Genomic DNA, 15542 nt, shown 5'->3' with positions numbered 1-15542 from the left:
CACTGCACCATACTGCCTCTCCTATTTCCCCAGGAGCTTCACAGGAGCATCTACGAAAGTGAGTGCAACTCCTCTGCTCCATGGGGTCCAAACCAACTCAAACCAGGCTGGCTGGCAAGGAGAATACCCAGCTAATGGTCGGGCCTTTTCCGTGCACTGCCCAAATCCATTTCCGATGAAGGGCTGAAAAGAAACAGAAAAAAATCCTTGGCTGAAATGTTTTGGCACAGCTTTCCACAAGTGGGGGCTGTATGTATGTGCTGGACTGCAATTCCCACAGGACCAGCAACAGGGGACAAGATTTAACATCTGGATGGTACCAGGTTGGCAAAGGCAGTTTCAGCATTTCCAGAACAAAAGGTTGACAGATAAACAGATAAATGCGGAACCCCGGCTTCCTGGATTTGCTCTGCCCTGTATTGATGAACGCACATTTAAACCTATCTTGCAAGCAGCAGGGGTCCAATCCCATGTCAGCTTTTAAGAGGTGCTGCCTGCAAAGGCAAGGCTTGCGAGAACAGGAAAAGCAGATGCAGACGGGGCAGGCAGCCAAACCAGTCTCCACTGACTCTAACTCATGTCCACTGCTGCTTTGACAAAACGGCCTTTCAAAATAACTAAGCAACTGCATCAGCCAAAGAAACTACTCTCAGAGTCTGTTATTTATACACCTTAAATGCCGGGCAGACACGCCACACACATTATATTCATTTCGAAATTTACAGCAAATGTTATACAGGATCTTTGTGAGCCTCCCCTCATGTAATGGGGAGTGGGGTGGGTGTGGAATTGAACTCACCAAGTGTAAGGATTTTTTAAAAAATTGCTATTTGTTCAACACCATCTGAGGCCTGGTGCAGAAGACGAAATGAAAGGTTCCTGCCCCAAGGAGCTTACAGCCAGAAGTTCAGCGGTTGGAGGGAGGAAAAGACAACAGAGATCGCAAAAAGAAGGGGAAAGGGACAACAGGGGATGAAGATGTGAAGAAAAAGAAATCTGCACACAGCACTAAGCTAGCCTTGCTCAGCCTGGGCCCTCCAGTCATGCTGGACTACCACCTCAAGCACCATGTGGGGTGGAGGGAGGCAGAGCCCGCTTCCTCGTATCAGTGAGGAAGCTGAAACCAGCCACCCACAAGACCTACTGGGCACTTCATGGGCGGCAGCCACTGGCACTTGCTGGGAGCGGCTTGGTCAGAGCGGGATGGGGATTGTGTCATTGTTTATTTGATTTATATCCTGACTTTCTCTCTTTTTTTGAAGAACTCAGGGCAGCTTATATCATCCTCCTCCTCCTGCTCTCAATCTTATCCACACAACAGCCCTGTGAAGTTGGCTGGGGTGAGAGTTTGTGACTGGCTAAAGTCACCCAGTTGGCTCCACAGGGACTAGAACCCAAATTGCCTGAGTCCCAGTCATCTGTAGATATGAACCCAGGGTGGTGTGGTGGTCAGAATGCAGACTGTGGGCCTAGGAGATGTGGGTTTGAGTCCCACTTGGCCATGAAACTCACTGGGTGACTCTGGGCCAGTCACAGACTCTCAGCCTAATCTTTCTCACAGGGTTGTTGTTGAGGGGATAAAAACGGAGCTGAGTACAACTATGTAAGCTGCTTTGGGTTCCTTGCAAGAGGAAAAAAAGCATGGCATAAACGCAACACATTAATAGTAACAATAAAACACCCGTTGGTTCATGATTTCAGGGCTCATACAGAATAAAGAGCCTGCCAGGACCAGAATTCTTCAGATTTACACTGAACCTCTGAGGATAGCAAGCACAGTCTGCAAGAATCAATTCACTTTATCTGCTGCGTTCTTGTAAGGGTGTGTTTGCCCTATTTTCCTCTCAGACCCAGCCCCAGTTTAAGGCTCAGCATCAGGGCAGATGGGGCTCAAGGCATGCACTGAGGGGATCTCAGGGTCACCAGGTCCATGTGAAGAAACGCTACCTGTATTTTCTGTTCCTGGCATCCCAGACACCCCTAAAAAACAAAAAAAATCATAACAACGAAGAGCAGAAACCCCACGAGATGGTAGTGACTTTCACAAAATGCAGCTTTAAAGCAGACCAGAAAATTTATCAGAGGCGACTAGTCTGGGTGGTTCTGCGCTACCTCCAGGTTCAGAGGCAGCGCGCCTTTGTACACTAGTTGCTGGGGAACATGGAGGGGAGGATACTGCTGCATTCTTCTCCTGCTTGTGGGTTTCCCGTGTAAACAGAATGCTGGATTAGAAGGGCTTGGTCTAATCCAGCAGGGCTCTCCTTATGTATGTTCTTATGTGAAGCCCTGACGTTTGGCCCAGACTGGGAGGGAGAAGAATGACACCCTGCCTCTTGGCCCAACCAAAGAATGCACGGAAAGGTCACAGGCAGAAACTGAGCCTCCCAGGATTAGTGTCCGTTTGAAAGTCCCTGGCATGGGGTGGAGGCACAGGGCTCCAGGCTGGTTCTACATCCTTGAAGCGCCTTCTCCTGAAGGCGATGTCCTCAACGCACGTTAATTGTTTCCTGCCTTCCAAAAGCACAACGTGGCTCAACAAACAGTTCTTTCCTTTTCTGAAAAAAGCACCATCCACCCGGTAGTCCTGCTGGCATTTAAAATTTCATGCCCCACTAACCAGCATTATAATCCAAGGATTATACCAGTGCAATTCGAACAGGATTACTTGCCAAAGTGTTAAATGTCACATTGACACAGCGAGGCCCTGCGATAAACTGCTCCCGATAGCCAAGTTCCCCCAGAAGCCTTCGAGTGAGGCCTGGCGGTGGCGGCCATCCATGCTCGGTGGACCTGTGTGTCCCGCCTGTGGGGCCGCACTGACTCCAAGTGGGAGGGTGCCAGGCAGCCACTGGGGCGAGCGGCTTGCAGGCACCGCGCCATCACTCCCATTCCAGCCGGGGTCTGCTCGTGCCTCTCTGCCAACCCCTCGCAGTTCCACACAGCTCTCGTGCCCCATTGTCATCTCTACAGTCAGCCTGGGGAAGATGAGGCCGGCCACTTCCCTGCAGGCCGGCCGTTTGTTGACAATCACCTTCCTTTGAATACAGCTTTTGCTGGACTGCTGTATGTGTGATGTGATTTTAGCTATACTCTTTGGGGGGGGGGTGTTTTAACTGGGCGACACTTGAGTCGTTTAAAGATACAGCCCTTTGCAGATCTGGACATTTTAAGAACCCCTGCATTTCCCAGCATTCTCCACCTAGGAACGGCACTTTTGTGATATTATTGCTGGTTCTTATTAGTTATTCATCTGATTACAATGGTGTTTTATGGCTTTAACATGTATTGTTGTTTATATAAAATTACATATTGAAAGCCACCTTGAGAGAATTTTGCCCTAAAAGGCAGCCTACAAAGATTTTAAATGAATGAAAAAGCAGTTTGTTGAGGATTTTCTTACCCTGGAAACGACAAGAGTGAACCAGACCATCTAAGATTTGTTGTTAGACAAAGCGTTTTCTCCCCAAGGGCCAAATCCAAGTTTGCTGTGGGGTCCAAGGTCCATATACATTTACAGTGGGTGAGGATAGGAAGATGCACAAGTCGTGGGAGGCATGGGACACATGCATGCACACCTGGTCTAGGGGCATATAAGGCCTCCCCCCTCCCCACATTAGCACTAAAGAGGTAAAGGTTTCCCCTTGATGTGAAGTCCAGTCACGCCTGACTCTCGGGAGGGTGCTCATCTCCGCTTCCTAGCAGAGGAAGCCAGCGTTTGTCCGCAGACCGTTTCCGTGGTTATGTGGCCAGCATGACTAAACACCGAACTGCATGGAAGTGCTACCTTCCCACCAAAGTGGTACCTGTTTATCTACTTGCATTTGCATGCTTTCGAACTGCAAGGCTGGCAGGAGCTGGGGCGCTGTGCAGATTCGAACCGGCGACCTTTTGATCAACCAGCCCAGCAGCACAGCAGTTTAAACCACTGTGCCAACTCGCATCCCACATTAGCACTGCCCACATGCAATTACTGCTTATCTCTGATCTCTCATTACAGATAAGGGAAGATCTCCACTTTTCACAGTTTCTAATTTTTTAATGTTACTTTTCATGGGGTTTTATTGCATTGAGAAATTATAATAATAATACTTCTTTATCTCCAGTTTCTTCAGAAATGGTCTGGTGGGCAGCTCTTTTTGCACTGGAAGAGAATGCCACATGGATGGTGTTACAGGAGCAGGACTACGGCTAAAGGAATACCCATTTTTAACACAATGCTGCCCTGCCATGCAGAAAATTGGCTGCAAGCCCCACTCACGATCTCAGGAAACACAGACAACCGCAGGAGAGATCATTCTGGAGTAATCCCTTAATCTTGCTCCCTGACTACAGCAGGCTCCCTTCAGGGCAAAATCAGCCATCCACATCTCTGACACATCAGGCCAAGTGTCAATATACCTAAGAACACAATATACCTAGGAACAGTGAGAACCAACGGTGATCAACTGGCCCAGGGTGACCCAGGATAAGATCATGAATAACCTATGTCTCGTCCAATTAATGGGTCTACTCCAAGTAGGACTTCTGTTGGATTCATCTACAGACAGTGTGCTGCCCTTGGTTTGAAAGCCCTTCTCAGCCACAAAGGGCGGCCCTGAGGGTATGGAGTCGCATCCAAACGGCTGTGCGGGATTGTTGCATAAGCAAGCAAAGAGCAAGCTTCAGAAATCAATCCGAACCACGTATGCCAGACGTGAGCCACAGACCTGCATCAGACAAAGCTTCCTGCTGGAAAGCCAACAGCCCTTGAAAATGCGAATGCATTTGCACAGAAACTCTACAGCTGCTGCTTGCCAGGCCAGCTGCAGATCGGAACGCTTCTACCACAGGAAATGCTCTCGGCCCTTGTCCTAAAAGGAAGGAAACCTGTCCTATATCGTTGAGAGATGTACCTGGGAACCAAAACCCACAGCTTTGTGGAATACAAAACAGAGTGAATGGGGGGGCTCTCGGTCACTGCAGCAGCCTGCAGTCTGCAGTACAAACATCCGTTTTTGCTGCCTCACAACAGTCTCTGGCGAAACAGATTCTGTAAGTTTTTATCGTGCTTCAACAACCTGCCAACTCATCCTGGTTTGAGATCACAAAAGGAAAGGAAAAAAATAATAACATGGTTCACAGTCAATGAAGGCTCATTCATACTACTTTTAGCTCTGAGAACTCCATGCCAGCAAAGAGGGAGATGGAAGCACGGAAACCAGTCTTCTCGCATATGAAATACGAAATGGCTTCGGGCTACTTGACGTGCCAGCAAGATCTTACACAAGTTGTTTGTGATGGTCAGAACTGGCTTCCTTCCCATTCTGGTGGATGAAAGGGCCTCTGTAGGGGGAAAGGTGACCTAGGAACGTGCTCAGGCACCTCTCCTTCCATTTGCAGCAGGGCCCGCGCTGTGGAGTTTCTTCGCCAATTCTGCGCAGCCGACCCTTGCCACTGCCGTGTGTGTCCTCACGAGGACATGCTCCATTTCTCCTTCAAAAGCCCACAGAACCCTCCTTTTGTGCTTTGCACAGATGGAGGCCTGTCCTTCGCAAACCGTCATGTTGAGTTCACAATTTTGGCTTTATTTGTAAACAAAACTTCACCATGGAATTTTTGCAGGAATTTGGCTGTACTGCAGTGGCACTGGTACTGGCAGACCAGGAATGGCTGCAGAGCCCCAGTTGCCTTGGGATTACGGAGCAGAAGGGAAGCATACCCTGGCCTTGGCTTCTGGCACATTTCTCCCAGGATACAGAGGAGCAGTTTGGCCCTATCCACTGGCCAGAGAAGCAGCTCACACCCTCCCTGCTCAAACCCCACCACTGCATTTCACCTTCTGACTGGCCTGGGGCTGCAGAGCCAAAGAAAGGAGTGTTCTGGTCCCATCCCTTGACAAGAGGACAAAGGATTTTGGCAGTGCGTCATCCCCGAAACCTGCTCTGCAAGTCAGTCAGGTGGGATTGTTAACAACAGAAGTCTAAAGGTGAGAGAGACATATTCCTCATTCTTTGTAAACACTCCTTGAAGATTGTTCAAGATTCCCTGCAAAAAAATATTCACATACTGTCTTCGGCTGTGCTCACATCAGTGGCCTGCAGTGACGCAGCCCTGACAGGCTGTGGCGTCATTCGCGGACAGTTTCTGACCTCCATCTTATCTGGGGAACTGTCATGATGCCACCCTGCTGACTTCGTGGTGCCTGATTCATTGAAAGCACCCATGAGACTAATTCAGAAAAGAGACGTGTAGGAAGTTGGGATGGTGCAGAAACAGTAATCATGCGGGACAATTGCTGGGTCAACCAAGTTGAGATCAGGACCCAGCTATTTCTGGGACCAATCCGGGCTTCCAAATTTGCTCACTTCAAGCACAAAATGCAAGGAGCCAATTAGCGTTACTTTAAATGGCAGCAACAGCAAATTATTATTATTATTATTATTATTATTATTATTATTATTATTATAACATTTCTATGCTGCCCCTTGCCGAAGCCTCGGGGCAGCTTACAACACAATAAGATACATTGAAATACAATAGAACATAATAAATCTAGCTTGCTGAACAGCAACAAGGGAACAGCAAGTTGCTAAATTGGGCTCCACCGAGTTTTTGAAAATCCCAGCTCTTATCTAAGAACAGCATAAACATCACAGTAGTCCATAGCAAAGACAATGAACTCAAGAAAAGAATCATCTCCTGACGCGCATCGTGAGCTGAAGCGAGCCAGTGGCTCAGAAAAGCTACACTTCTTGACCCCGGAGCAAGGGAACCCTGCTTAGGATTGGCCTTTGGAAAGTCACCCATTTCCAGGGAATGGAACAGGCAACTGGTTTATTTCCAGCTTCCTCCTCCTTGTGGGAAGACAAGAACCAGGCAAGTGAGAGGAACCTTAAGCTTCCTCCGAACCCTGCCGGGAGGAGAGGGGACTCCAATCTCACGGATGCCACCCTGTTTGTTGGAGGAAGGGCAGCCTACGCACCTGAGAAACACATCTGGACTTTCCTCTGGCTAGCTCACAAAACTTACTTCATCATTGTCTTCCTTCTCCTCGTCATCAGACTCGGCCTCATCCAGTGGATCTTCTGGAAGAAAACAAGTAGTATAAGAGAAAACTGGCATAGCTGCTTGTTTCCAGTTCACTAAATTTAATCTGGTTCCTCCTCAGCCCCAAAAGTGCAGGTTCCAACACAGGCTGAACCCAGTGGATGTTCTTACACTCTTGGGGCACGATCCAGGCTGGACTGTCTTCCTGCTCAAGCCCCCGTGCACGCAGTACAGTGAGTTTCACCATTCTGGAGGGGAGGGCAAAAATGGCCTGTGAAGATTTTTGCAATTTTCTGGAGTTAGGTGGAAGTGTAATATTTAGGTAGTCTGGGTGGCGCAGTGGCAAAGGTTGCGTCTCAGGTCACAGTGCAGTTCAGACGGCTGCAGAGGGACCGTATGCCTATTTTTGTCTATGGTCAAATGGCAGCCCTCGACCTGCCATTGCAAAGAATTTCAAAAACTTGAGTCAGATCATGCTCATCCATGGGGTGAAATGATCGCAGAGCAAAATGATCTATGATGGACAGAGATGCAATCACCAGCCTTAAGGATGCAGTCCCAAGTGGACTTCCCCGGAAATAAGTTCATTTATTTGGAATTTTGGTATGCTGTCCCATTCGCATAAGCCTCAGGACGGCTTCCAACATATAAATAAATATCTATACAAATACATACAAATAAAATCTGGAAACACCCTGGCTTGATAATTTAAAACCAATAAATAAAATCAGCAATTATTAAAATATCGTTTAAATAAAAAGATCTTGGCCTGGCGCCAAAAAACAAATAACGACGGCACCAGGCGGACCTCTCTGGAGAGTGCATTCCATAAGTGGGGCGCCACCACAGAGAAGGGCCTCCTCCGGGTACTCACCCTCCTAATATCTTTCACGGAGGGTTCTCGGAGAAGGGCCTCTGCCGCCGATCTCAAGGGGCAGGAGGGCAGATATTCAGTTCAACTTGAATTGGCAGGATTAATTTACAAGGAAACACAGTTAGAATTATCCCATGATGCTGCAAGTCTAAGAACCCTTCTTTGCGGGTAAGTTCCACTGAACTCAGTGGTTTACCTCTAAGAAAGCAGGTGAAGGGAAAAAGCTGCTAGGCTGCCATCCTAAGGACAATGACCTGCAATTAAGTCCAACTGAAATCAACAGGACTTATTTCTAAGTAAACAGTGGTTGGCATGGCACTGCAAAACGGCTGTGAATTGACCCTAAAACACAGGTCGTCCAAATCTAAAAGTCCCAAGCCTGCCTCCACTTATGGCTGTCCTATTCCATGAGTTTGTTTATTTATGTATTTAATACAAGTACTTTAAAGCTTTGCATGACAGATTCACACCCTAATGACTGCTTTTCCCTCTGACCTGATTTAAGCTGCTTAATAATAAACTCTATCTGTTGGATCATGTTGGCATTTCCTTCCTCGATGTAGCACCGCAGAATGTCTTCCATTTCCTGGAAGGGATGGAAAACACAGCCCTGTGAGCGGTTTATAGGGGTGACCCAGCGCAGGGTCACTTCACGGGCGACACACACTGTTTGCCTGGCTGCAGAAAGAAACTTTGCAGCAAGTCCCTCTGCAGGCACTTTGTTCCGCCTGCCAACAAGGGCCGTCACTCATCCTGAAGAAAAGAAGCCCTCCACGGCATCTACAACAGACGTATTGTTGTCACCCAGACCAAGCAGAGGCTGGGAGGAGAAGGCGATCAGCAGGTATTCTGAGCCCGACCCCTGGCCTCAGTTCCCCATCTGGACACTGGAAATGGCAGAGCAGATGTCGAATCAGGTTTTGTGTGGAAGGAGACTCAATAAATTACATTTGCCCATCTATGCAAGAGTTAGATTTGTACTTGCCCATCTGTCCCAAGACAATCTGCTTCTTTTGACATTTCTCTGCTTTTAATCAAATGCTTATTTACACAGGAAGGGAGCTGCAGTCTTATAAGTTTTACTTCTGAGAAAAGGCAAATTTTTCTCTAGTTAATTCATATTCAGACTGCACTGGATTGTAGTTTTCCACCCTCTTGAATATTCCTACAAATAGGAACGACCCAAATCTGTCAATTTTCGTTTCCCCAGTTTCTCATTTAACAAGCTGAACTTCATTTTGGCCTATTTCTGCACAAGTCTGCAAGTTTAGCAAAAGCAAAATCTAAAATGGTTTGCAGCTAAATGCACGTTCATGCACATTTCCCCCAAGATATGCACTTTGTACCCATTTTTCCTAGAGTACACTTTTTACAAACAGTATTTCCCTGAAATAATGTGCTCTATGCCTACTTTCATCTCGTATGTGCATTTTTGTGCACATTCTTCCTGAACAAATGTAGTGCTGGAGTTGTAAAAGCTGAGAAACTGATTTCTCCTTGCAAATTCCCACTGCAAATTCTGAGAAATGCAGATCTCAGTATTCAAGTGCTTTCCAGATGACATACTGGCTTCTCCTCCTTCCCTAGATATGAAGCTTGTGCAGGATAGTGAAAGCTTGCAAATCAAACTGGGATTTATATCCTGGTCCCCCTTACTTGCCTCTTGTGCAAGCTCAATGAGAACCACTGCAAAGCATCTTTATGAGGCGCAACTAAAAATCACCAAGTACTGAGTGTTACAGAACCCTCCCCCATGCTTGATGCTAGGAAAATAACGGGGCAAAAGAAAGGGGGAAACCCACAAAAGCCAGCTTTGTGATAGCTGGTCCTAATATGGGGCTGATGACACTAATGGAGAGGGACCACCGGCTGCCTCCCCCCGCCCCCACCCCGTCCCTGGGTGCAGTTGCCCAGGCTGTAATTCAACTCTCCTTCTAGTAAATGGGAGATCAAAACTCCAGGGGAGGGTGGATTCTAAACAGAATTTCAAGTCTTTCCTCAAGTGATACAGGAAGAGCGGATGATGAGTGGCAATTCTAAAACAAAACCCTTTCAACTGCCAATTAAAAAACCCTGTGTCTTCAGAGATAGCTTTTTAGAATAGGCAAGGGAAGATAAGATAGGAATCAGGCAAAAGCACAAGCATCCATCAGGTGTACCCTTGAATGGATTTCGAGCAGTGGCACAGGTGTAAGAGGAGAGATGGCACAAATCAGAAGCGATACCCGCTTTTGTCAAGCTATCTAGTTGTGGGGTATTCTTATCTTCCCCTCAAAGACGGCAGCATTTCTGCAGAAAGCAATTCATCATGAGCAGCTAGAGGAGTGGTGGGTGATAGACGCCCTCCCTCACAATGCACTGCTGTTTCATGAAGGCCCCAGTTTATCACAGGCAGCTCCTTGCAAGGAGCGGCACTGGCTCAGCCTGCCGGCACAATGACCTTGCAGCTCTTCTTTGTGGAACGGGGCACCGAGGCTGCTGGTCATTCTCCATTTCCCTTGGCACAACTGGCTGAACTCCCAAACAGGCCAGGATTCCTAACCCTTGTGGGCCTGGCTTGGAAAGGGCGGAGCAAGCCAGAGACCCTGGAAGACACACAGAGTTTTTTGTTTTTAGAGAATACGGAGCTCCTTGCCTCTCTTCGTGCGGAGAAAGGCGAAATGGGCTGGCAGCAGGGAGAAGATGCCAGTAAGTGTGGCCGCACCCCATGATGTCCCTGGGGCACAGCCGCTCCCACTCAGGCCACCCAGCTGACAAAGGGCCTAGTAGGGGGTAATCTGCACCTGCACCATAGATGTGTTACCCACCCCTGCACGAAAGCGAGAGGCCTTTCGAAGGAAAGACAAGTGATGAAAAAACAACTTCAGGTACGGTAATGGAAGACTCGTAAAGCCATTTTAACAGGCTGAGCTTTAAGTACAGCTTTCTGTCACCAAAGTGTCACATTTTGCACAGCGAGCCTCTCACCATCGCCCGGGCCTCCTCTCGTACACAAGGAATGGCGAGGATGCTGTAAAGCGCCCCGTTCACGTAAGGGTGTATCTGCAAGGGAAGAGAACATCAACACACGGACCACTTTTAGCCGACGCAGAATTCTGTCCTCTAGTGTCGCGACTTCAGGATCATTTCTCCAGCAGTGCCTTCCACTGCTAATGGGCCCCATGGACTTGCACAGTGCTCAAGAGTGCATTACAGGATCCAGAAAGCCCCCAGGTGAGATGCCGCCTCTGCTGTGCGGTCAGGAGACCCCAGGCAAGCCAAGACCCTTCCCACCACTGCCCCCAAACTGCAACATGGGGGAGAAGAGCTTGACCCACCTCACAGGGGCACTGGAAGGTCGCCCATGAAGCCCTTGGAAGGACACACTGCCTGTTTTAGTTATGACATTTCAGTTTCCCCAAAGCAGTATGCCTGACATTAAAACAGTTACAAAAACATGAAAGTTGGCGGAATGCAAGAGACGCAGTGCTCTGTGGACAATTCAAAGTGCCAGCCTTTGCTGTTAAAACCAAGAGCACGAGGTGTTGGACCCAGACCCTTAGGCTCTGCTCCCACTGGTACCTTCCCATCCTCTACAATTACCTGGGACGGCTCTCCTGCATGCCTTGCCACCCTCTGTGTTTGGTGCACGTGCCCTGGAAGCCATTGCCCCAGGAGGCTTGTCCAGCCCCTGCCGTGAGCCTTCTGGCCCTAATGAGAGAGCCTGCCTGAGCTGGCATGAATGCCTCATGAATGGGCCACCCCTGTTTTTTGTCTTTGGGCTTCTGCTTGTATCTGCTGCCCTTTCGCTGCTTTTAGGATTATAGGGCTGATCTTAAACTGATGCAAGCTGCCTTTGTTACTTGAGAACAAACGTCCTGAGACATTTTGTAGGGGACGGGATAGAAAAGCTTTTAATAAATAAATATATACTAAATAAATAAATACGCAATACCAATGTTTTAATAAACAAACAAGCGAACAATGGTTCACCAGGTTAAGAACCTAACTTCTGAAGGTGCAGCAGAATCTTTAAAAAAAAGTCTCCTGCCTCTGAAAGGACACAAGTGAAATAAATTTACCACTGAACATTCCTGGGCGGAGATATTTCATAGGTCTGGACTCCCCACTGAGAAAGCCCTACTCCCAGCTGAGGACAATCTGGCATCCAAGAGCAATGTACACAGGTTGCTCTAAATTCCAGAGCAGGGGGTGGCCGGAGGTGCTGGCTGAGATATTCAGGACCTGTTTCCCTTTAGGGTCAAAGATCAAAGCTAGCACCCTGCATTCCATGCATGAATGCTATGCATTTTCTTAGGAAAGCACCACCTATGTAAATGGCACTTTACAAAAGATGAACGGACAGGCTTCCTCTACCCAAAGGCATCGCAATAAAAAGCAAATGCAGGAAAGACACCAGTGGAAGGGAAAGGAAATGGGGGCAGGGATTAAAACAAGGAAGAACTTGTCAAAATTTAACTTAGGGCAGGGGTGAGAAGCCTGTGCCCTCCCCAGAGGCTGTGAAGCTCCAGAACCAGCTGGGAGGGTGAAAGGTGTAGTCCAGTATCTTCGGAAGGAGAAGCTTCCCATCCCGGCAGTAGGATTTTGGAACTGCAAGCCAGCTACACTGTTTCAAAACAGGTGAATCAGTGCCATGCCAACTTACACCCAACAACAGCCAGGCAACTGAATTATGATCCAGTTCACGTTTCTGGATTGTGTCTCCAAGAGCACCAACATGTGAGGCAAGGTACTCGTCCTCTGATACAGAATCACGATGGCATGAATGTCAGTGGCGAGACTCGTATCTCCCCGCAGTAGGTGCAGTCGGCAAGCCAGCCAAAGTTGGCCTCAGACGTTTCAAGTCACAGCTGCCACCTGGTCAATGAGGAACACTGCTGGGTCCCCGAACCACAAATTTGCCCAGGCAGCGCGGCCCCATCCAGGGCTGGTTTCCTCAGCCGGCTGGTCCACCGAGCCCCCCACATCCCACCACAGCTGCCCATTGTCTCAGGGGGGTTAATCTTACAGATTATTCATCCTCATCCAGGCCATTACTGGGCTCAGTCAGCAGTAAGTACTTAAATATTAAAGGGCTTGTTTTAATATAGCACAGTCGGTCTTCCAACCGTCCTGCAAGCATGTCAAGGGGATGGACTGCCTGTCCGGACCTCTCCAGATGCTGACATCTGGAATAAACAAGGCCACATGTGGGCATCTGCAGAAGGACAGCAGGACAAAGAGTACAGCATCTCAGGATCCAATTGAGGTTCAAAGAAATAGTTTTCAAGGATGTTAAAATAATCTCAGGAACTGGCAGCCTGAAGTCCAAATGGGCTCGATTATAATGACACAGCTGTCAGACATTCCTTTTCCTCCGACCATTTGGGGAATTTTAAGGAGGGACAGAGAGAGGAGGCGTGCATTTGCTGGATCCAGAGGGTTTTAGAAGATGAAAAGCATCAAGCAGCCATCAAGTGACTATCATCCAGGGTTTGGGGGGAATAAATAAAAGGCAAACTGTTTTAATTTCTGAAGGCCGTTAACATCTTTGTTCACTCCCTTTTGTACACTTATAAAAATACCTCATGATTCTCATGGCCCAGGAGATCTGAGAGGACTTTGAGTATCTCGTTTGCAATTTTCACACACATTTTCTTCCCTGTGGAGGTATAAAACAAACAAGTAGGATTCCAAGAGGTCAAAGTTAAGCTCGCTAATTTTTGAAAGCCACCCCACATCAACACCTCAGCCATATCTAGAATAACCCTTCTCAGCAGTTTGTAACTATTAACTGAACGGATGGTAACAGCCTGAAAAATGGGTGGGGGCATGGCAAGTTTCAGCTGAATCTGAGGTATGACTGATACCTGAGCTCCGAAGGCAGAGGTTCATGAGCAAGGCGACTGAGTAGGCCAAGGTGTAATCCGACATGCTGTCTGTATCCTTGAGTGCATCCACCAGCCACAGGATGAGCCCATCCTTGATCATTGTTGACTGCAAAGCCCGCCTGGAATCCGAACACAGCAACAGAAGTGTTCCTTGGATGACCCACAAGAAAAGCGTCAATGAAAGGTGACGACCCTGGCTCATGTTTAAAGGACCAGGGACACCCTCCCCCATTAGCTCCCTCCAGAGGTGACTGTCCAGCGAAGAAAAATGGTGAGGGGAGACAAGGTAGAGGCAAACACAATTATACCTTGTGTGGAGAAAAGGAGAGGGACCCATCTGTTTCCCTCTTCCATGATGCTAAAACTCAGGGCCGTCCTATGTAGCTGAAAAGAAGATGATTCTGGACAGATAAAAAGAAAGGACTTCTTCACAGAGTACATAGCTAAAGTATGGGATTCAGTTCCACAGGATGGGCTGTTTGGATGGTTTTGAAAGAGGACTGGGAAAATGCACGGAGAAGGAGGCTATCTAGGACCACTGTGCCAGCAGCAGTGAGCCTCGGCCAGTCAGCTGCTGGGGCATTTGGAGGCCCAAGGATTAAGCTGGACATTTTCCTGCACAAGTCTCATGGGAACGAACAAGAGCTCTGCAAAAGAGGACGAGCCTGCTTTCTTGACTAGCTCCTGTTCACTTCAATGGAGTTTGCACAGGACATAGTTTGACTGAATAATGGCCTATGGGTCAGAGGGGTCTCTTCACTCCGCTGCCTTTCTTGGCACCTGAACCCTCTGCTTGCCTTTGGCAAGGATCTGCAAGAAACCACATCCTAGAAAAGCATCCAAAATGCATTTGTGACATACTTTGATCCAGTAACGCACTGAAAAATCTGGTAAGATGGCTTAGTCTCCTACTGCAGGAAGCATTTCCTTGTGATATGTTCTATTATGGAAAAAACAGTCCTGGAAAACCATTACCTTACCAGGCACAGAATCAAAGAATCACAGAATAGTAGAACTGGAAGGGGCCAAGAAAGCCATCGGGTCCAAGCCCCAGCTCAGGGCAGGGCTCCAGGTCAAACCACCCCTCTCAGAGGGCAGCCCAGCTGCCTCCTGGACGCCTCCAGTGTGGGACAGCCCACCACCTCCCTAGGCAAACGAGCAGACTTCTTTGCCATGGTTCAAAAAGGAAGTAAGATTCCAGAAAGAAAGGTGAAGAGAAATCCAAACGCAGACCCAAAACATTTGAACTCCCTTCCTCTCATTGGAATGCTGTGCCAAGGAATCTTAAAAGGCGAACCCTACATCGACTTCATGAAAATGCCCCTTTCTGGTGTGAGTGGGAACTTGGAAGCTCGGGCTGTGGGGTCTGCATGACTCCCTTGCAGTGTCTGGGGTGCAAGGCCTCGGGGCAGCCACCATATATGCTGGTTCCATGGGGCACAAGCCACTCCCTCATGCGTGCTCCTGCGGACTTCCGTTCCCATTTCAACGAGGGAAATGGGAAAGCGATTGCCAGAGGACTTTCCCCTCCAAAGCTCAGCTTTACCTGGGCTGTTCTTAAATGCAAATGGTGGCAGCAGAGGCTGCTTCACCTTGCCTTGCGGGAGGGCTGCCTCTGAACCAAAGGCCCCCGCAGGCTCCCACTGATCTTCCAAGTCCAAAGGCAGACTCATCATGTTTGTGGAAAAGACAGCAAACCCAATCCCTTCCTGTCCTGGAGAGAGATGATGATGATGGTGGTGGTGATGAAGAAGAACTTTATTTCTGTACTG

General features: G+C 48.3%; 1 protein-coding gene across 1 annotated transcript in view; it reads right to left on the bottom strand.

Moving 5' to 3' along the window:
- Nucleotides 1-15542, bottom strand: part of ARMC9 (armadillo repeat containing 9) — an 87069-nt gene that overhangs the window by 25896 nt on the left and 45631 nt on the right. Inside the window, exons 16-20 of the mRNA XM_044456240.1 lie at nucleotides 13750-13889; nucleotides 13465-13541; nucleotides 10868-10942; nucleotides 8396-8486; nucleotides 7009-7064 (exon numbers count right to left, since the gene is read on the bottom strand). Coding sequence (XP_044312175.1) covers nucleotides 7009-7064; nucleotides 8396-8486; nucleotides 10868-10942; nucleotides 13465-13541; nucleotides 13750-13889 — 439 coding nt within the window. The remainder of the gene's footprint in view (nucleotides 1-7008; nucleotides 7065-8395; nucleotides 8487-10867; nucleotides 10943-13464; nucleotides 13542-13749; nucleotides 13890-15542) is intronic.

This window comes from Varanus komodoensis, unplaced genomic scaffold (genome assembly GCF_004798865.1).
Source record: "Varanus komodoensis strain SLA01 unplaced genomic scaffold, ASM479886v1 scaffold82, whole genome shotgun sequence".
NCBI lineage: Eukaryota > Metazoa > Chordata > Lepidosauria > Squamata > Varanidae > Varanus > Varanus komodoensis.
Note: the sequence above shows the minus strand (reverse complement) of the source record. Positions and strands in the feature narration are given on the sequence as shown.